At 41.5% G+C, this 26,890-nt stretch overlaps 1 protein-coding gene across 1 annotated transcript in view; it reads left to right on the top strand.

The window, feature by feature from the left end:
- The window catches only part of CAGE1 (cancer antigen 1), a 56,082-nt gene extending 40,907 nt beyond the window's left edge, over positions 1-15,175 (top strand). The window contains 4 exon segments of the mRNA XM_080807102.1: positions 3,538-3,642; positions 4,455-4,525; positions 11,703-11,771; positions 15,051-15,175. Of these exon segments, the coding sequence (XP_080663228.1) occupies positions 3,538-3,642; positions 4,455-4,525; positions 11,703-11,771; positions 15,051-15,138 (333 nt within the window). The 3' untranslated portion in view covers positions 15,139-15,175.
- Positions 15,176-26,890: the final 11,715 nt, after the last annotated feature.

Below are 26,890 nucleotides of genomic sequence, written 5' to 3'. Positions count from 1 at the left end.
CATATTAAAAAGTACTTTTTGGTATGTTTTCATGAAAATGTTTTAGACTTTTTCGGTAATTTGACTCTAGTACACTGTCTTCTACAACTTTCATATTTTGGAATTTTTTTTAAGCTTTAAAATTTGAGCTCTTAATAAAAAGGCAAGACACAGACTGGAAGAAAACATTAGAAAATCAGAGAAGTTGTATCTAGAATATGTGAAGCACCCTCAAAACTTTGTAATAAGAAAATAACCCAGTTTAAAAAGTGGGCAAAAGGGGCACCTGGGTGGCTCAGTGGGTCAAGTGTCCGACTCTTGATTTGGGCTCTGGTAATGATCTCAGAGTCGTGAAATGGACCCGCGTATTGGGCTCCCTGCTCAGCAGGGAGTCTGCCTGAGATTCTCTCTCTCCAGCTCTCCCTGCTCCTCCCTGTACTCGTATGTGTGCGTGTGTGTGTGTGTGCATGTGCTCTCTCTCTCTCAAAATAAATATAATCTTTTTTTTTAAAAAGTGGGCCAGAAGATTTTAACAGATAACTCACTAAAATGATACACGAATAGCAAATAAGCACCTGAAGAAAAACTCGCCATGATTAAGATGCACGTTAAAACCATGATGAATACCACTATATACCTATTACAGTGTGTGTTAAAACACTGACCATGCCAAGGATTGATGAGGATGTGGAGCACCTGATGGGAATGCTGCTGATGGTAATGTAATATGGTACAGCCACTTTGAAGAACATTTTGGCAGTTTCTTAAAAAGATAAATATATACCATCGGTCTACTCTTAGGTATTTACCCAAGAAAAATGAAAGTGTATGTTCAGGGGCTGTCCATTAATTGTCTGCCTTGGGCTCAGATCATGATCCTGGGGTCCTGGGATCAAGTTTCTTGTTGGGCTCCCTGCTCAGTGGGAAGTCTGCTTCTCCCTCTGTCTCTCCCCGTCCCTACCATTTGCATGTTCTCTCTCTCAAATAAATAAAATATTTTTTAAAAAAGAAAGCATAGGGGCACCTGGGTGGTTCAGTGGGTTGGGCCTCTGCCTTTGGCTCAGGTCATGATCTCGGGGTCCTGGGATCAAGCCCCGAGTCGGGCTCTCTGCTCAGCGGGGAGGCTACTTCCCTTCCTCTCTCTCTGCCTGCCTCTCTGCCTACTTGTGATCTCTGTCTGTCAAATAAATAAATAAAATCTTAAAAAAAAAAAAAGAAAGAAAGCATATGTCCATACAAAGACTTACACATGAAGTTTCTTAGCAGCTTTATTTATAATAGCCGAAAACTGAAAGCAACTCCAATGCCAACCAACAGATGAATAGATAAATGAACTATGGCATGTCCATACAGTGGAATACTACTGAGCAATGAAAAGGGGATGAACTACTGATACACATGCAACATAGATGAATCTCAGAATTGTGTGGAATGACAAGAGCCAGACAACAGTAAATACTGTTTGCTTGTATTCCCTAAAATTCTAGAAAAGACAAATCAATAGTGACAGAGAGCAAGACTGGTATTTGCCCAGGGCTCACATAGAGGGTGGGAGTTAGGGAAGATAGGCAAGCAGGAAAGAGGAATTACCAAGAGGCAAGAGGAGGGGCAGTGATGGATATGTTTATTATCTTGATTGTGGTGATGGCTTCATAGTTGTACACATATGTGGAAATTTAACAAACCATACTCTTTTTAAATACGTGCAATTTATCATGTGTCATACTCTTAAAGCAGCTAAACTTTACATGCTTCAGCAAAAACTTAAAATGTTGATTCTTTTTCACCATAATTCAAAAAATTGCTTTACAAGACTATTCCTTTATTTCTTTTTTTTTTAATTTTTTATTTTAATAAACATATAATGTATTTTTATCCCCAGGGGTACAGGTCTGTGTATTCCTTTATTTCTAAAACAAATATCCCTTAAAAATGTTTTCCTCTTCTTCCTTTAATTTGAGGTTAGCAAATTTAAAAATTCAATCCAAGGACTTAAAAGTGTTCTTATCTTGAAACCCATTAAAGATATCCAAATCCTGCCATGAAGTCTGTAATGAAAAACAGAAGTGAGAAGCAATTCCATATTGCCTCAGTAAGAGGTCATTAGCTATATGAAGCTCGTCCAGGTGAGGAGTCCAGGTGAGGAGAAGCGAAGGACTAAAATGGGAAAAGCCCTATGCTAATGGTTGATAAATACGGATTTCAGTCTTTCCACTTTTAGACACACCTTTCAAAAAACTTTTAGATACTCTTCACCTAGATTTCATCTGTTAAATTGAGGTAGTAATATCTGTACTCCCTACCTTAAATAATGTATGTAGTCAAAGGAGTAGGACCACTAACTTGGTATTGACCCCATTAATTTAAAAAGAGTAGGAATAAGGGGCGCCTGGGTGGCTCAGTTGGTTGAAGGTCTGACTCTTGACTTCAGCTCAGATCATGATCTTAGGGTCCTGAGATCGAGCCTCCCTCTGGGCTTTTTGCTCAGCACAGAGTCTACTCATCCCTCTTCCTTTGCTCCTCCCATGCTCATGTGCACGCTCTCTCTCTCTCCCCCTCTCTCTGTCAAATAAATAAATAAATAAAATCTTTTTTTAAAAGTAAGAATAAGAAAGTTGCTGTTTCTGCTGGAAATTTGTTTTGCTATTGCTTCTCCCAGGGGATTTCACTACAGACACATAAGTATATCTAAAATATTAGAAGATTGATGGCCATTCTTTTTTTTTAAAGATTTTATTTATTTCTTTGACAGAGAGAGAGAGATCATAAGTAGGCGGCCGGGGGGAGGTGGGGACAGGCTCCCCGCTGAGCAGAAAGCCCGATGCAGGGCTCGATCCCAGGACCCCAAGATCATGACCCGAGCTGAAGGTAGAGTCTTAACCCACTGAGCCACCCAGGTGCCCCTTAACATTGGTATTTAATGGGGACATTTTTGTCATTTTTCTTCTATAATTGAAAATTAAAGTAACTGCTAAGGGAACTTGTGAATACCCTTTCTTGATAATCAATCCAAGACGTCACTTTTCGAAATACAATTTTTTATTTTTATTTATTTATTTTTGTATCTAAACATTGGATCTTAGGTCAGAACATGACATATGAACTGAAACTTTTTTTTAAGACTTGCCGTCATTAATGCAAGTTGAGAAAATTTATCAAGCCTGAAAATGCATCCTCAAGCACATCAGCGCTTTAGACAGAATCAAATATGTTTATGTATTGGTTATAAATGGAAAGAGGGTAAAAAAAAAGAAAGAGGGTAGTAGGGTAGTAAAGATTTGGGTTGACATTTGGATTCACTAACAAGTGTTAAATTCTTTGCAAAGCTGTTTCATATTGTTAAACTGGAGAGAATTATAACTAATTATAAAATTATAATTTCTGCTTATCTATTCTAAATGCAATTTAACTAGGATTAGCATCTATTGATTCACTTACAGTACAACTTGGTTTAAGAGAATCCTGGAATAAAGATTAGGTCACTGTTCTCATTTATTCTCAGTCTATGGTTTCCACAACAGTTTTTAGGTTAGTACTTTTACTGATGTTTCTCCATAGGTTGCAAAATTGGGAAATCTTCTAGAATCAAAAGAAGACCACTGCAGTAGACTCATTGAAGAAAATGACAAATATCAAAGACATTTAGGCAACTTAATAAATAAGGTACAAATTTTCTTATAGAAATCTTTGTCTTTAAAAACTATGCCGGGTGCCTGGGTGGCTCAGTTGGTTAAGTGTCTGCCTTCAAGCTCAGGTCATGATCACAGAGTCCTGGGATCAAGTCCTACATCAGGATTCTGCAGGGAGCCTTCTTCTCCCTCTGCCTCTCCCTCTCTCTGTCTCTCATAAATGAATGAATGAATGAATAAATGAATGAAATCTTTTAAAAATAATAAAATTAAAAAACTATGCCAAATACTAAAATAATAGAATTTTGGTGCTGCAAAGTATCTGAGGAGTGATGGAAATATTTATATTGATTCCTTTTACTTCTTAATGACATTATAAAACCCTCTCATTAGCTTTATTAGCTGACAACCTAGAAAAGAACATTTTGTGTATCTTTACCTCTGCCATCAGCAATTTCAGGTCTTAGTATTACGATTTCATTTTGAGGGTAATTATAAATCTTGCCAACTTAACATTCTAGTTTATCTCCTAAAAGCTGCATTAACTTTAACCAAACAGGCTCTGACCCTTAGTGGATACATCCACCGCTTGTAAGGAAGACAACTGGATTATAGTTGACCCACTAGTTATCTGCTTTCTGACACTTCACTCCTTCATGATGAGTAGGCACTTTATAATTCTATTTCTATTCACATTCCTGATTTCAGAACTATAAGAAAGTTGTTTTGCCTACTCTAAAACTACGGTGGGAGTCACATAATTGAATGTCAGTATGTAGAGATTTTTTTTAAAGCAAAAAATAAAAACTCTATGTCAGAGAATAATTTTTAGCTTCTTTTCTCAAGGTTACATCCTACGAAGAAATCATCGAATGTGCTGACCAAAGGCTCACGATATCCCACTCCCAGATTGCACAGTAAGTTGAAAAAGCATAGTTTTTAATTTTGTAAACATGTGCTCATATTGGGTTTGCTCTCTGGCTTGCCAAGTTTCTGTTCTTAAACTCCTAGGAGGAGGAAAAATGTACAGTTTTTGTACATTCAGACCATTTCTTTAATGAAATAGTATGCGTAATGTCTGACTGCTTGAATCACTGGATTTTCATCTTCCTTTCTCAGAGCTCCCTTTGATTTCAGGGAGGTGGGAGGTGACGGACTTAGTGAGAGACATCCAAACATTTCAGAAGCTATTCCCTGGTATTCAAATAAAATAACCTTGCAATGCTTAGACTTTGTCCACAAAAAGTTTCTGAATGCACACCGAATGAAACATGCATGTACGTTGATCAAGAACCAATTAAACTCTCATTAGAATGGGATTCAGCTTTAAAGTACTCCAAAATTCGTGTTTTTAAATTCTGCATATTTTTTCACTCCTTTCTTATCCTCATTTCTCATAAGCTGTTTCCTCATCCTTCCCACAATTTCATTTATACTGTGGTGGCTATCACTAGAGCTTAAGCAAAAGGTCTAATCTTACATAGGAAGATACCCCAAATATGAAATTTCTACAGGGCTAACTGACATTTGAGAAGATATAACATCTCCACTGTGGCTGAAAGCAAGGCAGGAGGAATGGCAAGATGCAATTAGAAAAGCAGGCAGAAACTGTATCCTGAAGGTAGGGCAGGGAGCCCGCTTCCCTTCCTCTCTCTCTGCCTGCCTCTGCCTACTTGTGATCTCTGTCAAATAAAATAAATAAAATCTTTTTTAAAAAAAAAAAACAAGAGGCACTGTGATGAGCACTGGTGTTATATGTAAGTGATGAATCACTAAATTCTACTTACCTGGGTCTTCCTTTGTCTCAGATCATGATCCCACCATCCTGGCATCAAGCCCCACATCAGGCTCCCTTCTCTGCGGGAAGCCTGTTCTCCATCTCCCCCTCCCCCTGCTTGTGTTCCCTCTTGCTGTGTCTCTCTCTGTTAAAAAAAATTTTTTTTAAATCCTTAAAATATATATATATATATATATATATATAATCTTAACATTAAAACAGATAAGAACAGCCTGAGAAATAAATGATAAGCTAATTTCATCATAAATATAGATGCAAAAATTCTAAACAAAAATCATAAATAAACTGAATCCAGCAATGAAAAGAAATACCTACAGTGCATCCTGAGCAAACTGAATTTATCGCAACAATGAAGGTTCAGCATTAGAAAGTCTATTAATAAAGTCCACCACATTAACTGATTAAAGGAGAAAATACCATTTCAATACGTTCAGGAATTCTACAGCAGTATACAATAAGAATTTTCTTTTTTTTTTTTTTTGGAACTCATAACAAAAATACAAGTAAGGGAATCTTCTACTTTTTTTTTTAAAGATTTTATTTATTTCTTTGTCAGAAAGAGAGAGAGCGAGAGAGCGAGCACAGGCAGAGGGAGAAGCAGGCTCCCCGCTGAGCAAGGAGCCCGATGGCAGAAGAAGGCAGCTGCTTAACCAACTGAGCCACCCAGGCGTCCCAGGAATCTTCTACTTTTTTGAAAAAAGTTATGTTCCCGGGATGCCTGGGTGGCTCAGTTGATTGGGTGGCTGCCTTCGGCTCAGGTCATGATCCCAGCGTCCTGGGATCAAGTCCCGCATCGGGCTCCTTGCTCAGTGGGGAGCCGACTTCTCCCTCTGCCTCTGCCTGCCATTCTGTCTGCCTGTGCTCACTCTCTCTGACAAATAAATAAATAAAATCTTAAAAAAAAAAAAAAGTTACGTTCCCATCCCTCCATCCAAAAAAAAAAAAAAACCAAAGCCAATATAATAATCAATTGATATACTCCCAAGTATTTCATCTAAACATCAGGAACAAGATAAATAAACCCATGGTTGTTGCCAATTTTATTTAGCGATATGCTAGCAGTCCTCATCAGTACTATAAAAAGAGAGAAAAAAAATACTAAAGGTTGGTATGAAAGTAACAAAACTCATTATTTTCCAACAATATAATTGCCTACAAAGAAACCCCAAAACAATCTACAGATAAATTACTGATATTTATAAATGACTTTAGCAAAATTGACACTTACAAGAAAAACTTCCAAAGTCAATTGAATTTCTGTACATGAGCAACACGTTGTAAATAAGTCCAATTTTTTAAACTCTCTATATAATAGCAAACAAAAGTTCCCTACAAAAAATATGCATGAACTTTGGGAAGAAACTTTAGTCCTTATTGGAAGATTAAAGAATAAGTAAGTGGGGCACAGTATAATACCCACGGAGTAATGGGTAGAGGGTTATAAAAAAAAAAGTCTGTTCATTTCCTATCCTGGCCTCCTATATTCTCCAGTCAGGCTACCTTGTTATTCTAGGTAATCTTCTATTTCATTGTCTATCCATCATGGACCATCGTGGACGTAGTCTATAGGCTTTGAGGGCACTTGCCAGTGTCCTTTACATTAATGTATTCACTCTTTATCATCCAGAGTACCTACTGAGTCCTTGAAGAATACTTCCAAGGCCATGCATGTCTCTTATAGACAACACTGCATTCACAGATAACAGTTCCTGCCCTTTCACAGCACCTGTGGTTTCTAGCCATGTGAAGTCCCTATAAATGTTTTTCTGTGCAAAACCAAATCAGAAGTCACAGAAAATTCCAGAGTGTAAATCCATAACCTTTCTTCCTAATTCTGTTATAGTCTAAACACAGGGTGATCAATAATATTTTCCTGGCTTGAACATGCTTTTAAAAATCCATAGGTTTTTTTAAATGCCCATCACCCAGTTAAAAATCCATGGGTGGCTCAGTCAGTTAAGCATCCGACTCTTGGTTTCGGCTGATGTCATGATCTCAGGGTGATGTTATCGAGCCCTGAGTCAGGTTCCATGCTCAGCATAGAGTCTGGTTGAGATTCTCTCTCTCACTCTCCCACTGCCCCTCCCCTCCAAGTAAGTAAATAAATAAAATCTTTTTAAAAATCCATTGTTTAGGGACGCCTGGGTGGCTCAGTTGGTTAAGCGGCTGCCTTCGGCTCAGGTCATGATCCCAGCGTCCTGGGATCGAGTCCCACATCGGGCTCCTTGCTGGGCAGGGAGCCTGCTTCTCCTTCTGCCTCTGCCTGCCACTCTGCCTGCCTGTGCTCATGCTCTCTTTCTCTCCCTCTCTCTAACAAATAAATAAATAAAATCTTAAAAAAAAAAATCCATGGTTTATATATCTTGATCACAGAATAAAGTGAACAATTGTTAACCTTTAATTCTTGTAACCCCAACGAAATAGCCACATTTAAATATGTAACATATTAGGAGAGCATTGACACTGCTCTATAATCACAATTCCATTGTATTTCTTTGACTTCTTTTTTCTTTTTTAATGAAAAAAGTTTGGCATGAGAAAGAGAAGAGGTAAAAGTAAATGGCAGAACAGTAATTACGGCAGATAGAAAAAATGGCTCCCTACAAGATAGTAACGTCCTAATCCCTGAAACCTGTGAATGCTACCTTATATGGGCAAAAAATGGGGGGGGGGGGCTTCAGCTCTATGTGAAGTAATCCTGTTAACATAGGACAACATACAAAAAATTAAAAAGGAAAAAGCATGTGATCATCAGACAGAAAAAACATTTCACAAAAGCCACTCCTGATACAAACACCAAACAAACTAGAAACAGAAGGGAACTCATTCAATGTGATGAAGAGCATCCATAGAAAAAATACTGTTAAAGTCCTACTTGAGGATGAGAGACCAAATACTTTTTCAAGATCAAAAATGATTTCTATTCATATTGTACTTAGAAGTTCTGCCCAATGCAACCAGAAGGAAATAAAAGGCATTCAAGTTAAAAATGAACAAGTAAATGATTTTTTTTTTAGAGTTTATTTATTTATTTGATAGAGAGAGAGATGGCAAGAGAAGGAACACAAGCAGGGAGAGTGGGAGAGGGAGAAGCAGGCTTCCTGTCGAGCAGGGAGCCCGATGCAGGGCTCCATCGCAGGACCCTGGGATCATGGCCTGAGCTGAAGGCAGACACTTAGTGACTGAGCCACCCGGGCACCCATGAATTTGGGGGGTTTTTTGTGTGTTTTTTTAAATTTTTATTTATTTTTTAAATTTCTTTTCAGTGTTCTAGAATTCATTGTTTATGCACCGTACCCAATGCTCCATGCAATATGTGCCCTCCATAATACCCACCACCAGGCTCACCCAGCCTCCTCCCACACCTCTCCCCTCCAAGGCCCTCATGAATTTGTTTTTTAAATACACGATCATCTGTGTAGAATACCTGATGAAATCTACAAAAAAGACTATTAAGATATTTACAAAGTTGCAGAACATGAGATCAATAGTATTTCTATATACTAGCAATGGGCAATCAGAAATCTAAATTAAAAAAATAAAAATATTTCTAAAAGCACTGAAAATATGAATTACACAGGGATAAATTTGACAAAAAAATGTGAAAGACTATACAAAGTATAAAACACTGTAGAGGGACGCCTGGGTGGCTCAGTTGGTTAAGCCGCTGCCTTTGGCTCAGGTCATGATCCCAGGGTCCTGGGATCGAGTCCCACATCCGGCTCCTTGCTCAGCAGGGAGCCTGCTTCTCCCTCTGCCTCTGCCTCTGCCTGCCTCTCTGTCTGCCTGTGCTCACTCTCTCTGACAAATAAATAAATAAAATCTTTAAAAAAAAAAAAACACTGTAGAGAGAAGATAAGGAAGACTGAGCTAAAGGAAGAGGTACACCTTTTCATGGCTCTTCAGAATCGTTATTGTGAAGCCTTCATTTCTCCTCACCCTGATCTACAGATTCAATGGAATCTCAATAAAAATTCAGCAGGCTCTCAAAATAGAAATTGACAAGCTGATTCTGAAATTCATATGGAAATTAAAGGGACCATAGAATGGTCAAAAGAACTCTGAGAAAGAAGGACAAAATGATAGATTCAAGCTGTTTGGAAACAGAGGGCCTATTTAAGATTGTCATCTCCTCCTGGATTGGACAATGTCTCCTCTCTAACCTTGGAAAACAAAAGCCTGATATCTCTGGACAGTAATGCAGAGGCTTCAAAATGCCACCATGCATGTCTTATCCTAAGACACATGCTTTGTTTTACCCATTATAATGCTTATTTTTGAAATACTGCCAATATTTAAAAAGGACTCTTTCTCTCTCTGTCAAATAAATAAATAAAATCCTGGGGCACCTGGGTGGCTCAGTGGGTTAAGCCTCTGCCTTCGGCTCAGGTCATGATCCCAGGGTCCTGCGATAGAGCCCTGCATTGGGCTCTCTGCTCCGCGGAGCAGAGAGCCTGCTTCCCCCTCTCTCTCTGCCTGCCTCTCTGCCTACTTGTGATCTCTGTCTGTCAAATAAATAAATAAATAATCTTTTTTTTTTTAAAAAAAGGAAGATTTCCTGTAAAAATTTCGATTTCCATCTCCTCTTTAAAAGCAAGATCTGCCATCGTTGCTGTAACATTCCCACTTGGCAACATCAGGCAAGAGGCAAGTAGCAACTTTGTCCTTCAGGCAGATAATAGGTGTGGTGTCTCTCCCCATCAGATGGGAGCCCCCAAACGTGGGGTGACCTGATCTGGCAGAAGCTGGGGCTCTCAGGCCGTGAAAGAATTCACTGGAGGCAGAACAAAGGAGACAGGAGTTTATTCAGTAAATCCAACTGAATACACTGCAGAGAAGCAGTAGGCAGGCCATCAAAGCAGAGCCTGTCTGCCATGAGGTAGTGGGTGGGAGCTGTATTTAAAGGAAAAAGGAATGAGGTATGGGACATTTGGAATTTTCCCTTTTTGGGTAACTGTGTTTGGTTGTAAGTAGCCCATTGGTTAGTGGGGGCTTATGGATATTTCGAGGTGAGTTGCCTCATAGGCCTGTCTGTATTCATTTCAGGGGTTGGGGTCGCCTTGGGCCCTTTTGCCTTGATCAATTTTCTGTTGCTCAAACCTATTGTCTAGAAGAGGCCTACATTAGGGGTATACGCTCTCTAGTTTGCCCCAATCCCCCCTTAGCTGGCTGCACTCATTTCACATACTTGCCTGACTCTTCCATAGGCATTTGCATTTGAGGTTATGACTTCCGCAAGAGAATTTCCTCTCTGTGGTAGGCTGGGTAATGGCTTCCCTAAGATAGCTGCATTCCATTCCCTGGAACTTGTGAATGTGCCCTTAGCTGGCAAAAGGGACATTGCAGACATGATTAAATGATGGATCTTGAGATGAAAAGATTATCCTGGATTATCCAGGGGAGCCCTAAAGACAGTCACAATTGTTGTTATGAGAGGGAGGCAGAAAGAAATTTGATGATGAAGGAAGGCAGTATGACCAAGCAAGCAAGCAAGCAGGCAGAAAAGGCGATGTGCTGACGAGCCAGGAACCACGGAATTAGGACTGCAGCCAGACATGATGGAAAAGGCGAGACCAAGAATACTGCTTCAGAGCCTCTGGAGGGAGCACGTCCTTGCTGACACCCTGATTTTAGCCCAGTGCGTCTGATTTTCGACTTCCGACCTCCCGAATAAAGGTGCCTTGTTCCAAGCCACCAAGGTTGTAGTAATCTGTTCAGCAGCCGCAGGAAAGTGATAAACTGCCCCTGCCTGGGAAAGCGAGTTTGGGAAGAGAAGACTATTTTAATTAATTTGTCCTCCTAGAGGCAAGAAGGGGACCTGCTAGTATCGCTCTTATTGGAAGCCATTAAAGTAGAACACAAGTAAATCTCCGACAGGCCCCCGAGTGCTGTGATCCTTCCTATGACACTACTACACATTTCCCCATGTTCAAGCAGTTCACAGTTCAGGGGCTGTGCTTTTAACATGTTACCTCCCAGGATTATGTTAGCAGGGATCAGTTCTCTACCCACAGTGTGTGTAAATGAATAGGACATCGAACTGTCACTTCGTGGGTTTACCACTGTCTGCTTTCCCTCCTCACTCCTGGAACCCCTAAAGGGAGAGACTGATTAAGTCATTGGAGTTGCTAGGAAAGAACCCCAAATTGTCATGTGCTGAGGTAGATGGATGAGAGACTTTGCCAAAAAGCTAGATTTACCATTTATATTCATCTCAAATCCTCCAGTGCATCCAACAAAATATTACTTTGGAAAAGTCAATTTTAATCATAAAATTCAATTGTTCCTCCCTTCAGTTTAGAAGAGAGAAATAAACATTTGGAAGATTTAATTAGGAGGCCCAGAGAGAAAGCAAGAAAACCACGGTAAGTTTTTTACTCTCTCTCTTTTCTAAATAACAATGTCTTTAACTTTAAAACCTAAGTATGTAAATAATACATCAAAAAAACCTTTTTTCCTTCTCTTAACTTAAGATAAACTATATGCAAGTTCTTGGTATTTTACCTAGCATAAAATAGTTGCTTGATAAATGTTTTTGGTAGGACTTGAATTGGAAAGTCAGAATACCTACCCTCATGGAACTTACAATCTCCTCTAAGGAAGATACTATAAAGATTATGAGCTAAGATTTTGTCTACAGCAAAACAGCTTACATTTGTATTTCATGACCAGACTTTCTTATACTAATGTTAAACTTACCACCCATTATTTCTGTGGATTTGATGCTGCAAGGGATATGCACAAACCGTATGGGGTTGATTAAGACCATAGTAGGATATTAAAATGGGATTCTTCCTGGCCTAGTCCTTGAGGTGTTAATAAAATAGTCACAAGTTGGTTTTTTTTTTAATATTTTATTTATTCGAGAGAGAGAGCGCGTGCGCAGGAGAAGTGGAGGGTCAGAGGGAGAAGCGGACTCCCTGCTGAGCAGGGAGCCTGATGCGGGACTCGATCTTGGGACTCCAGGATCATGACCTGAGCCAAAGGCAGTCGCTTAACCAACTGAGCCACCCAGGAGCCCCCAGTCACCAGTTCTTAAAGTGAAAGTGAGATTTCCCCGTATGTAGAGTTTCTGAAGGAAATTTCAAAGAACCTGCTTCATGACTCGTATCTCTTGGCCAGATCCCATATATAAAAATGTGGAGAGTGGGGAAGACTAGAGAAGAAATTTCTTTGAATCCGTCATGTTGTGTGTTGGGTCCCCCAAAAATTGGGTACCCCAATAATGGGTCCGTGATTAAAGGAGCGAGACTGATACAAAGTGAAGGTCAAGCAAAGCTTTATTTCGCGCCAAGCATCAAGAATCAGACCGACCGTCAAACAGACTGGTCGGGGCCGCCCCTACAGAGAGGACGACCGCTCCCTGCTTTCCAGACTAACTTTTATAGAGCAAAGGCCATGTGGTTGGGCCTGGCCACGCACAGGTGGCCAATGAAATTATAACACACACAGTGTGTTATAACTCCACAGTGATGCTAGGTGACCAATTGAATTACAATTTACCCTAGTAGACATTTGAACCAGCCTATCACCTAGTTCAGAATTGGTGCCCAAAAGGTGCCCAAAGGGTGGGCCCCATATTCTTTGGTAGCTAGGAGACAGTATGCGCCCCCACTGATTGAATACCTCCACCTGGGCTGACTCACCCTTGTATTTGGACTTTGTTACCTGGGACTGGTTTCCTGGACTTGCTTTTAAATAAGTTCCCCTGGGTGGGGGGGCAAGTTCAATTTAAGTTTTACAACAACATGGCAGTTCAACCGGGGTGGGGCCGCTCTGGCTGAATAGGCCCTTACATTGTGGACTCCCATCGCCCCCAAATAATTCCACCTCTTTTATCGAAAGCCTCGTGAGGGGGTTTCCAGAAGATCACCTGGAGAGATTTGATCTGCATTTCCTAAAATTTGAGGAACAGGGCATCAGTGATGCACCCTGCCTGAGAAAACTAAAGCAAGCCATGGCAGCCCTGCAGAGGGGCTATGTGGGGTGGCCTGTTCTCTCTGAGCTTGTCCCCAGGACAGAAGACATGTGTGATAGTTTGTTAAGAACCAAGCAGGAGGGAGTTGAGTTCTCTTGGGCTCTGCCCAAAGCCACCTGGAAAGAAACCAGCAGCAAGAGGCTGGAAGGGAATACCAGATTCTTTCGGGCTGATGAAGGAATATCAAGTGACCACCAGAGGAGAGAGGCATCAGCCTCAGTCAAGGGCAACTGTAGGACAGAGGTCCTTCGCCCTGGCTAGCTGCACAGAGAAAGCCTCAGCTTAGCTGCTTTCCAGGCCCAGGAACTCTGAAGCCACCAAGCCAAGTAAAAATGTCCTATCACCTTGCTTCTTCTCCCTCCTCCTGCAAATGGACAAGGACGAAAACCTAGAGAGAGCAGAAGTTGACCTCCAATAGCAGATGGTGTCCACCAACTACAAGGCTTAGCTTAGAGGAGGGGATGAGAAATCCTACTTTTGAGTAATGATTAAAGGATTAACATTTAAGTCTTGGACATTCTGCTTACCAAATTGAGACTGTGTGCCTGCCTCACAGGGAAGACTGACCTTACCTCACCGGGCTTGCTGCACATTCAGCCGACGGCAAAGGAAAATCTCCCCAGAGTGCAGAAAGTCTAAAGTAGAAACAGGAGGCAGCCATTAAAGTCGCATTTGGACTTCGTCATAAGTCATGAATGTTCAGCATACTATTTGCAATACAACTATGTTTTGAAAATTAAAACCCCTTAGCAGATTTATACTAGTTTTGCAAAGTGATAGGTTAACTATGAGGGTTTTTTTCCTAATATGAAAGAACATGATCTGATGCCTGGCATATTACAGATGTTCAGTAATTGCTGATTTAAACTGAGTATGAGTCTTCTCTGAGTTGCTGACAGAAAGTGTGGAATATTATCTTTTAAAATAAGAAAATTAGCATATAAATTCACACATTTCACTAGTTCAGGTAGCTTTTCACTGATACTTAGCCGATTATAAAATGGATTTGAGGCCCTTTTGTATAGATTTAGACTGGCCTTGAACCCCAGGGGTGGGGGTGGGGGAGGTAGTTGAAGCTGAAGACCTCACAAGGCCCTTTGCAGCTGATCAAGGCTGTTTCTTAGAAAACTGGAGACTTACGGGAGCCTTCAGCCACCATCCCTAAGGCTTCCCGTGGGCCTCAGTAAATTCAACAATGGGAACGCGCTTTAGACTACCTCCGCACCGTCTCAGAATTATGGTGCTCCTGGTGCTGATTGTGTTCAGGAGTGGAAGACTGGGAAATAAGGAGATAAGAGCGAGCCCAGCATGTTAATAATTTCAGATTTATTTATTTGCCTCTAGTTCTTCATCACTTTCAAGGAGCCATAATCTTATCCTAAAGAAATCCATGAGAATTTTAAAACATAGCAATACTGTGGCTCAATATGTTTATTCAGTTGCAAGGAGACTGATCCATATACAACATACACTGAAAAGTTTGATCCTTTAGGGTCTGATAGTTCTATCCTAAGTGGCAATTTCTTCTTGAAAGTGAGGGCACGCATTTATCAAATGATGGCGTCCTTGTTCATTAGGTTCACTGTTTTAGCCCTCCTTACCACCACCTGGGGGTTTTTTTGTTTTGTTTTGTTTTTTTACCTCATTCTCCTTCTCTCTCCTACAGGCCCAGAAGATTAGAAAATCACCCAAAGTCCTTGACCACGGTAAGTCATATTGATGATTGCTATAAAGAATGTTGTATCTCCATGTAATTTGACAGTAGCACAAGATTAAATTTCAGGAATGTTCAGCTTCGCTTTCCTTTCTGTGCTCAGATGAGGCCTCTTCGGCCTCTGATCATCATACATCCTGTAACTGGGAAGCCCTCCCTCTGAAATTTTCCTTGTATCGGTGTCTTCACATCATCCTTACAGCTACTGCTTCATGTCGGGGCCTCATCATTTCTTATCTGGCGGATGACAGTCATCTACTTGGTGTTTCTGCCTCCAGCTGGGTGCCCCATCCTTCCATCCTCCACCGAGCAGACCGCGATCTTTCAGAAGCAAATACGATGAAGCCCCTTCCCTGTATAAAACTCTTCAGTGGTTCCCTGTTGCATTCTGGATCAGTTTGAGCTCCCTAATACAGCTCATAAAGTCCCCTATGACCTGGCCCTTGCCTTCCTATCCAGTCTTCTCATTCACTGCTTCCTTCTCACCGTCATACCTCCAACCATATCAAACCACTTGCCCCTTTCCAAACATGCTATGTTATTTTCATGCCTTCCTGCTATTGCCTATACAGCATCCCCTGCCAAGAATGCTCTCTCTCAGTTCCTTGTGTCCCCTTACTTTAGTTCCCACCTTACAAACTTATCTGCCAGCTCAAGCTCTGCTTGACCAGAACGCTTTGAGTGCAGGGATTATCTCGTATTCATTTTGGGATTCCCAAGCACCTACCCCAGAATAGGTATGAAATAGGAGGGAGTGTTAGGCAGACTCAGGACCCATTACCAATGCTACCCATGCTGGAGTAATTCTTGATAGAAGATACAGCCACCGTTGCCCTTGTCCCACCCTGGGCTGAGCGTATGTATTCATGAAAACCCATGGTTTATATCTGGCATAGCTTTGTGGAAGAGGGTACAATCAAAGGGCATGTCTCTATATGCCCCACTGAGCCCCAGCTGTTCTAATAGTTGAGTTATGAGAATACCTTAACACTACCAACTCTTCGTTATACTGTACTGATGAGTCACTTCATGAATTACTTAGATTCTTGCTTCTGTTCCTTTGTCTTCATTCTGCCAACTGGCAACCAAACCAAGGAAGAGGAAATTCAACCATCCTTGTTCCTTGTCATGTTCCTTAATGGAAAAAAGGTTGAGACAAACAAAAATCCTTATTAAAATATAGTATCGGCATTATCTGAGAAGTTCATCTATCTATAGGTTGTACCCCTTTTCCACGTGTGTTTAAGAATTAGCTGTTTATGGGGTGCCTGGGTGGCTCAGTGGGTTAAGCCGCTGCCTTCGGCACAGGTCGTGATCCCGGGGTCCTGGGATCGAGTCCTGCATCAGGCTCTCTGCTTTGGTGGGGAGCCTGCTTCCCCCCCAACCCGCCTGCCTCTCTGCCTACTAGTGCTATCTGTCAAATTTAAAAAAAAAAATTAAAAAAATAAGAATTAGCTGTTTATGGAATAAGAATTGTATGTGTAATCAAGAATTCCACATGGAATCAAGAATCAGCTGTTCTATCACTGAATGCCTGTGTTTCCTAAAAATTAAAGATATATTTTTTCCTTTCGTTTTTAGATGCCAGTTGTTTTAGAAGAAAATATAAATTATTTAGATTAAACAGGACTGAAAATTAAACATTAATCACTTTTGTCAACCAATCCAGGAACAGAGTCATTATTACTAAGTATAGAACCCAGGTCAATCATATAAATAATACATTAAAATCTACATAAATGATAAAATTTTACATTCCAAAAAATGTGATTACTTTTCTTCTAATTTATTCCCATGAACAATGAAACATATTCTACTTTGGCATAAACAGGGGAATACGGTGGCTTCTTTTCCAAATGTCTATTTTCATTCACACAGAATAGCACTTCCATACTATCAATTCTTGAATGACACATAAAAATAGTAATTTATCTCATTTCAACTGTTTGTTTCCCCCTGGAGCAGATCCTTTTTCCCTCTAAGCAGGCAGGCTCTTCCTACTGCCAACCAAATTTTAAGACACTAATTCCGAAATCCTTTGGAATTAAAACCCAGATGAAAGGAGAGGACTGGTCTAAGATGTAACCCTCATAATTCTACTTTAACACAGTTTTCAGGAATTAGTTCTGAATTTAAACAAAGGAACCAGCAGCAACTGATTTTGTGAGATGTATCAGAAAAACAAATATACAAACATGTGTATTATTCTTTTGATAAATCTTAAAGCCAGGATGGTGAGGTAGCTGTTGAATCAACTATTGGAAGGGAAGAGATGATTTTAGCTTGCTGAAATTAGTTTTGCACTTAAATTACTCAGGTAAGTACAAGAGGAAAATATACAGAGAATATATATCTGGACTTAAAGGAAGTACTGAATAAATAAAAGCTATTATTATTACTATTATTGTCATTTTTGCTGAGGAATTCTGTAAGACAAATCTTAAATGTAAACTTCACAAAATTCAGCAGATTGCAACACCTTTTAAGACGAATGATGAGAAATGCATAGCCTGTTTCAATTGCAACAGTGCTATGTTTCAGAACATTAAGCACTGAAAGTTTTGGAAGTGATTCAAGTTTTAAAAAGATACATTATTGGGGCATCTGGGTGGCTCAGTGGGTTAAAGCTTCTGCCTTCAGCTTGGGTCATGATCTTGGGGTCCTGGAATCGAGCCTGGCGTTGGGCTCTCTGCTCGGCGGGGAGCCTGCTTCCCCCCCTCTCTCTCTCTGCCTGCCTCTCTGCCTGCTTGTGATCTCTGTCTGTCAAATAAATAAATAAAATCTTTTTTTAAAAGATACATTATTATTAATAGTTTTAGGAGCTCCTCTAAGAAAAATTAAAATATGATAGGAGAAGGGCAAATATTAACATAAGGATGGCTAAGGCAATTCTGGGATCTGCACACGAATGTGATGAAGCAGTTGCAAAGGAAGGATTAAGATAGGTCGTCTGCAAACGAGCCCATGCATAAACTCTATGTTTGCTGTGTACATTATTAGACATTTATGATATTTTACCCACAGTTTGTCTCAAAATGAATGTACCTCCTCTGATACATGACTCAAGGACACAGAGTCTAAGCCTGTGCTTCTTTCAATAAACATTTAGAGACTTTCAGTAAATGATGTGACAGCATCAGTGTTAGATGCCAAGGACACAACATAACCAGGCAAAGATACTCAAGGACTACATCATCTACTGAGGGAGACAGACTCTGTTCTAGAGCGGGGTGCCGGTGTACCTGCCCAGGGTGCTCTAGAAGCATAGATGAAATGGCTCAGGACTATGTATGGGAAACTCAGGGAAGATTTTCCAGAGAGGGTGACACATGAGCCAGATGTATCGTGACTGGATAGCCCCCAGACAGATGGAAGAGGAAAGCCACGGCACACTCAAAACACGGAGGCACACTCAGAGCACACTGTGTTATATCCCCTGAACCACAAGTCGTGTCTAAAACCCATGTTTGGGACACCTGGGTGGCTCAGTTGGTTAAGTGTCTGCCTTTGGCTCAGGTCATGATCCCGGGGTCCCGGGATGGAACCAAGCATCAGAGTCCCTACTCAGTGGGAGCCTGCTTCTCACACTTCCTCTGCCTGCCGCTTCCCCTGTGTGTTCTTTCTCTCTCTCTGACAAGTAAATAAAATCTTTAAAAAATAGGGGCGCCTGGGTGGCTCAGTGGGTTAAGCCTCTGCCTCCGGCTCAGGTCAGGATCCCAGGGTCCTGGGATCGAGCCCCACATCCATCGGGCTCTCTGCTCCGCAGGGAGCCTGCTTCCCTTCCTCTCTCTGCCTTCCCCTTTGCCTACTTGTGATCTCTGTCTGTCAAATAAATAAATAAAATCTAAAAAAAAAATCTTTAAAAAATAATAACAAATAAAACCCACGTTCTTCATGTGGCAGGAGACAAAGATGATGATGAATAGCATTGTATGCCTTGCCAAAAAATGTCAACTTTATCCTTATGAGAAGATCTGAAAGATTTTAAGTCGAGGAGTGATATGGTCAGATATGCATTTTGAAGGTTCACCCTAAAAGTGGGGTGAAGGGTAGGGTGGTGACAGATGATGCCAGAACTGGGAGCACCTGTTGAGAGACAGCTACAGGGCTCCAGGCAAGGAAAACTGATACCAGAAACTAAACTCATGACAGTGAAAATCAAGAGGAATATATGGATGCCCGGCAATGTCAAAGGTAAAGTGAAAAGGATTTGGTAATTGGTTAGCTGTGGAGCTAAAAGACAGGGGAGCCTGGGAAGCCTATCAGGGTTCTGGTTGTGTTGTCCTAACTGAAGTAGAGAACACAAGAGGGACAGTTGATTTACAAGGAAAGAGAGCACGCATGTGAGGTTGCCGTGAAACATCTAGGAGATAATTAAGAAGTCGTTACATATACGCTGAGAAGGATCCAGAGGCCAGGGAAGGGACTAAAGATAAAGGGGAGAGCAGGGTTAGTTGATGAGTCAAGGTTTCAGGAGAGGAAAGAGAAACTTGGTTCACCAGCACCTCATAGAAACAGGGACACCTCTTCTGCTGAGCATGGAAGAAAGGAAATCAGGATAGGCATGCTCAGGGCAGCCAGGGGTTGTGCTGTCATTAAGTGGGAGCTCATGGCTGAAAGCTTCACTCTCTTCTTGCAGTTGGAGGCTCAAGAGGGGAGGCAAAGTTTTGAAATAGGCAAAGCCTCTGCCTTCACAGATCACAGCTTTGGGTCTCATCACAGGTTATGACAAGGAGGAGGTACAATTTCCTCTCTGCCTCACAATTTCTGTTTTTCCTTCCACTTGGTTCTCCTTCCCTCTAGTTCCTTGTTCCTGTGATTTGGACCCATTGCATCTTCTTCAGGACTTGCCTCATCCATTGTTTTGATTCTCTCCCACCTTTCGTTTGTAACTCATCACTGAATTCTTGCTCTCACCTGAAAAACATCCTACCTGCAGTCCTCTTCTCTAACGCTATCGCGGTTGCTCTTTTCATGCCCTGTTATTCCTTCTGAGAAATGATCGACAGTTTACAAAGCACCTGATCTTAGCCGACCAGGCATCTCGACTCATTGTGTTTCTGGATGAATATTTTTCTATATTGGCCATCTCAATATGCCAGTCTCAATTTTAAAGGGTGTATAATATTTCATGGAGTTTATATGTGTGTGTGTGTGTGTGTGTTGTGTGTACCATAATTTACTGAACTATATTTTAAGGACGCAGTTTCAAATTCTTACTTTGTAGTCCCACATCTATTGCTTTACATGCTCTGGCCCCACCCTACTTGTGTGCCTTTGCCCATCTTGTTACCTTTTCTGGGAATGCCCCTCCCTGCCCTAACTCAACGAAACTTCCTCCCTTCCCCACCCCCACCAACCAGTTCCTCATAGTTAACACATTTGTACCCTTCAATGCCTAATTTAAATATCACCCTCATCCTTATCTGAAATCAATCAGTGTATTTATTTGTTTGTTTATTAAAGGTTTTATTTTTAAGTAATCTCTACACCCAATGTGGGGCTCGAACTCACAACCCCAAGATCAAGAGTCACATGCACCACCAACTGAACCAGCCAGGGGCCTCTCCTCCATTTTATCTGAGACTTTCTAATGGTATTTAGCACCCTCTTCTCTAAACCACACATGGAAGACAGTGTGCTACAGGAAAAAGAGCCCTCACCACGGAATCATAAGATCTAGGTTCAAGACCCAGCCTCCCCATAATAGCTGTTGTAAGAATGGAGTTCATAGGGAGGTTATGTTAAGAACAATTATAGGGCTGTGTTAATATTATTGCAAAAATGTAAATATTTTGTATATTATGTCTATCTTTAAAAGATAGTGATATTTGCCTACAGAAACACAACACTGGGTAGGAGCCAGTGACATGTGTAATTCAAACCTAGCAGCTCCACTCTGAAATACTTACAGAGGACTCTGGGAGTCAGTATGAATTCATGATGGTACCTCAGGGGTAAGCTGTGAAACTAAACACAGATCCTCTTGTATTTAGCAAGGCCAAGCTTGCACGAAGAACAATTAGAATATATATATTTTAAAGGTTTTTTTTTTTAAGATTTTATTTGTTTATTTATTGGGGGGGGGGGGTGGGACAGAGGGAGAGAGAGAATCCCAAGCAGAGTCTGGTCTGAGCACAGAGCCCAACGAAGGAATATACAAAAGTTTCAGGTGCTTCCTGCCAGGAACCAGGGCAGCGACCAGTATATATAGTCTCTATTATTTCACAAGTAAGTATAAAAACTACAGTGCATAAATGTACAAGGAATTACTACAACTAATAAATATATCTTTTCAAATATACTCTTCCTGGGATGCCTGGTTGGCTTAGTCCATTAAGCATCTGCCTTCAGCTCAAGTCATGATCCCAGGGTCTGGGGATCAAGTCCTGTATCAGGCTCCTTGCTGGGTGGGAGCCTACTTCTCCCTCCGCCTGCTTCTCCCTCTGCTTCTGTTCTTTCACTGACAAATAAATAAAATCTTTAAATATACTCTTCCTTTATTATTAAGGATGATTTACATACTGTAAATGTCCTCTGTGTTAAGTGTAAAACTCAGTGATTTACGAAGTAAATTTCATGCAGTAATCACCACAACCTAGTTTTAGAGTATTTCCATCACACGCCTCCCCCCCAAATCTCCTCCAGCCTATTTGCAGTCAGTCACCGCTTGCAGCCCCATTTCCTCGGGATTCTGGTCAATCTTGTTCTTGGGGAACATACAAGAGAAGGGTTAGTAGGACAAACTCAGATCAGCTGCTGGGCTAGAGCATGAGGCACTGGGGCTGCTACTCGGTGACTTTTGGTACTTCACTATTACCTGCCACAACCTATCTAGTCTTTGGAGGGGCCAGCTGGCAAATTAAATTGGAATTTGACAGAGCCCACCACCACTATGGGAGTAGCACACACCTTCCCCTTCCCCTGGGATTGGGTGTGCTTTTAATTTACTATCTCTGTTGGGAAGGGAAGGGGTAGTGTCAGTTTGAGAAGCTTCCACTTAGCTTTTCCTACACATAATACTCTTTTTTTCTAAGATTTTATTTATTTGAGAGAGAGAGAGATAGCATGCATGAATGGGGGAGGGGCCAAGGGAGAGGGAATCTCAAGCAGATTCCACACTGATCATGAGCTTGACTCGGGGCTCCAGTTGATCTGAAACCAAGAGTCGGACAATTAACCGACTGAGCCACCCAGGCACCTATCCTAATACTCTTGACCGCTCCCCTAGGAACAAATGTAAGGGTTCTTTCAACCACTAAGTATGTCCATTCCATTTGTACTTTGAGGGACCAAATATGGGTGGGTTTGATAACCTAAAGGACCCACTGTTGACTGGACTCAGGCTGGGACTCCATTTATTGCCTGGCTCCCTTATATTTCTACGCTAAAATGGGGCTGTGTTGGTCCTGGATATAACATCAGTTCAGACCGTATGTCCAACAATCCTCCAAAGGTCTGGGTGTTCCCCTTTACTCAATGCACGATTACCATGAGCAAATGTCCATAGGGCCCCTCGAAGAAAGATGGCGCATTCACTACTGAATTGTCGTGTTTCAGGGCTCCTCATCTTAGCACCCTGACTTCTCTTCAGTTACTGGATTCTAGAACTGAAAATTGGCTCACGCCCAGGTGAGGAGGGGATCGTGACTTTACTCGGCAACTGCCCTCAGCCTCCTCTTGATCTTTCTTGATTTCTTTAATAGTATAAGTTAACATGAAGTTGGGTAGTATTACTGATCTTAGTAACCACTGTCTCTCTCCAGGTTACTTCTCCTGCCTGTTCTCCACTCTTCTCCCCTGTTCAGACTTTGCAGCTCCTGGTGATTACTGAGCCCACCTTGTTTCTGATGGTTAAGGGGTCCCACCTGGCCTCCATTCATTTTCATCCTCTCATCCTCTCTGTAATCAGCCCCATTCTGTAACAGCGTCTCTAACCCCCAGTTGGGCTCCAGAGGTCAGCCCACTCATCTCAGTGAGGCTGGAGCCCTTCTCACCTGTGCATTCCTTCTTTCTTTGGTAGACGGAGTGTTTTCCAGGCCCTCTCAGAGAATGGGAGCTGATAAGTTTTCCAGCCTTACATAGTATATCTGTTCCAACAAGCCTACATTTAGGGGGCAGGCAGAGGAGAATGAGAGGCTGGTGAAGTGGGAAGAAAACTGGGAGAATAAGCTTGTCACTGAGCCTAGAAAAACAAGTGTGAAAGACAGCAGGGCTCAGATGAAGACTTTGGGGTTTAGCAAGATGGAGACATTGTAGCGGTGAAAATAAAAGCCTAGTTGGAAAGGTGGAGAAGACTGAAAGGTGAGATAGTGACGTTTTACTGAGTCAGAAAGCAGAGAAATGAGGCTGTTGCTGAAGGGGAACAGGGGCCACAGGGAGTTTTGTTTAAGATGGGTATGTGTGTATGTTGATGGGAACGATGAATTGGAGAAATAGAAATATATTATGAGGTAGAGAAGAGAGAGCTAGTCTTAGAATCACACGTTTCTGAGCAGGCCATAGAACAAAGACTACAAATGGTGGGTGCCCTTTGTGGGCCTATAAACATTTTTCATCGTAACAGAACGGAGGGGAGAGGACAAGTGTATAGATGGAGGTAAGTGGCGGGTTTTGTGGACAGTGATCAGGTGACTATGCTTTTGTCCATCGGTTCTTTTCAAGGAAATCTGATCTGGGGAGATCTGTGAATTGTGTGGAAAGAGAACCAGATGGGAAGCATGCCTGGGAGGCCGGAGAGGGAATATAAGCCCTCCTTTTAAGTGAGGAACTGGGCTGGAGAGCCAGGACTCCTTTGAAAGTCTTCCTTATTTTCTATTTCTTTTTCCTGTAGTGCCCTCTTTGCATGAGGATTTTCTTTCAGGGGTAAAGGATAGCACAAAAAAGTCAATTCTTTTCTCCAGCCCTTGCTAGGTGAAAGAACACTTAAGTCTTTACTTGCAGGCAATAAACACAACTCTTTTTTTTTTCCTTGATTTTTTTTTTCATTTCCTATTAAGCCTACAACTAAGCTGAGGTTGCAAATTTGTGGAGAAAAGATGTCACTTATTACAATACAACAATGTCAACAAATATTTTCTGAGTTACCACAGAAAGCACTCTTCTGTAACACTAACTCAAAAGCACTAAGATCCTTGGCCTCGAGATGTTTACAAACAGGACACATAACCAACTGTATATATTGTGTGAGAAATTAACAAGTGCTGTGAATGAAGGAGAATAGAAAGAAGGGAATAGAGAGTGTGGGGGAGGGAAGGCTGGAGAGCTGTGATTTTAAATTAGGCAGTGAAGGTAAGTCCCACTAACAAGGTAACAGATGAGCAGAAGTTTATGGGGCATGAGGAAGTTCCTCAGCTATGTGGTAATCTGGAGGAATATAACAGAACAAAAACTGGTGCTTAATGATCCATTTGCCAAGGATGCTGAGGGGAACTCTTAAGTAATCAGGGGGAAAGATGGCTCTGCTTCTACAAATTCCAAGGGAATAAAATGCCAAAAGTGGAAAATCAACTGTAGATCTGCCTAAGCCATAGGAATGAGAATAAATAATGAGGATGTGGTATTTTCCCGGAAAATGAAGATCTTTAGAGAGGTAGGTGCAGAGGTGAGAAGAGAGGGAGAGAGAGCATGGCAAAATATTTGGAAAGATCTAAATAAATTAGTAGAATTTATTTTATTTTATTTTTAATTAATCTCTACATCCAACGTGGGGCTCAAATTCACAACCCTGAGATCAAGAGTCACATGCTCTACTGGCTGAGCCAGCCGGATGCCCCTTATATTAGTGGAGAGATTCTTAATTCCATGAATCAAGGATTGGAACCAACTAAGGGGGAGAGCTCTGGGTGGGTAACAAGAGAATGCTTATTATAGGGAGAATGCAGATCATAATACAAGGTTTGTGAGCATGCAGATCAGGGTGAATATTTTACTTCCTTGATCCACAGGCAACTACTTTTTATTTTTATATCAGTTGGATAGTCACATATGTTTCTTTGTTTTCTGGTTGTATGTTTTTATTTTCCTTAAATTCTGCATGTCAATCACATCCAGAATAGGCACATTTTATTTGTCCCTGATGCGCGTTTAGCGGCTGGTTATCTAAAATTCAAGTCCCAAATAAAATCCATTAGTAATCATTTAATACCTGGTGTGGCAGTCCCAGTTTAAGCCTAAACTGGATTATCCTTATGGGTTCGGGCTCTGTCTAAACATGTCCTGAGAACTGGGGAGACGGACCTACTAGGAATCTCGTTTTAATTATGAGAATCCTCCCCACTGGAAATCAGTCCTCTGAAGGTAAAGGAGTCAGTGAGATATCCTTGGTCCAGAAAGGAGAGAAGAGGTAATTCTGAGTACTGTATAATGTCTATTTTCGGGAGACAGCAGCAAGTTAAATAGAAGGCTGTGTTTGTCAAAAAAACCTGTCAGACATCAGGCACTCAGAAAAGGCCTGATCTGAAACTCATGAAACAGAAAGCTGAGGAGGGAGGGTCTTCCCTTGCCTGTTGAGTACTCGGCAAGGTTCAGCACAAAGTAATGGCCGAGGCCTTCGTGGCTTTGACACAGAGTGGCAGCGTCGGCAGCCGAGCATAGAAATGGAAGCAGGAGCCGAGTGGGAGGGTGCCCTCCGCTTCTGCCAGCTGCCTTAGCCATGTTAAAAAACCAAAACTGAACCAAGGCAATTCAAAGATCTACTTGGCTTTATTGTGATTCATGAATTGGGCAGCATTCCATCTAGAAATAGAGGGCAGCTCTGAGGAGGAGTTGTTCAAAATGGAAGGTTTTTATGGGAAGGAGGGTGGAGCCAGAAGTTACTAGCAAAAGAAAAGAAAGGATTGTTTCAGGCACAGTCTCTGGTTCCTTAGGGGGAAGGACAGGCCCTCTTAATAGGCTGATTACCTTGCCTTCTTTTGGAGGTTGGAGAAGGGCCCAGGTTGACAACATTCCTTACTGTTGCTGATCAGAAAATTCCTGACTGGTTAAGACTCCATTTCTGGGGGAAATTGAAACTGCAATTAAGTTGCTAATCAAATCTAGATTTGGTGATTTGGCCTAAGTGATGCCATTTTGGGCCTGTGATTTTTCTTTTTAACAGCAGCAGGGTCAGGTCAGTGGCACTGGTGGCCTGGTGGAGTGGCGTGGAGCTGAGTTGGTTGAGCCCAGCACTAATTCTACCACAACAGAATTAGTGGCAACAGCAGCCACAAGCTGCTTTTACAGGGTCCCCAGGCCAATGAGGCCTTGAGCAGAGCCCGTGCAGGAGAAGAACAGCGGATGGTTCTAGGCCACACAGTACGAATCTCAAACCAGACTGCCACATTCAAATCTTGCATCTGCCTTCGACTAGCCTTTAAGCTTGGGTAAATTACTGTGTCTGTTTTCTTCTCAGCAAATAATATCCAGCTCATAGGGATTTTTAGAGATTATATAGATTACACATGAAAGCACAGCTCTAAGAGATAGTGATTGACAAGAGTAAGCATGCAATCAAGGTTTATTTACTCCATTATCCGTATGACATCTTACACCGGTCCAGTCCAATAGTACTTGGTTCACATTGTTTAGTGGCATGAAATGCTAGAGTAGCAACCTAAAGTCCAACCAGATGAGAAGGAAAATGAAAGACAATGAACAGCCACTGTTGCCTTATATATTTGCCAAATGTTTACCATATGCCAGGCACTGTTCTAGGTGATTTATAATTCTGGAATGTCAAGAATTTAAGCACTCACTGTTTAACTGTGGGTGAGGGTGTGGGCAGATAGGAGTCAAAATTTTCCTCTGTTTTT

The sequence above is a fragment of the Martes martes genome (assembly GCF_963455335.1).
Source record: "Martes martes genome assembly, chromosome: 6".
In the NCBI taxonomy this organism is placed as follows: Eukaryota; Metazoa; Chordata; class Mammalia; order Carnivora; family Mustelidae; genus Martes; species Martes martes.
The sequence above is the reverse complement of the archived record's forward strand: the minus strand, read 5'-3'. Positions and strand labels throughout refer to the sequence as shown.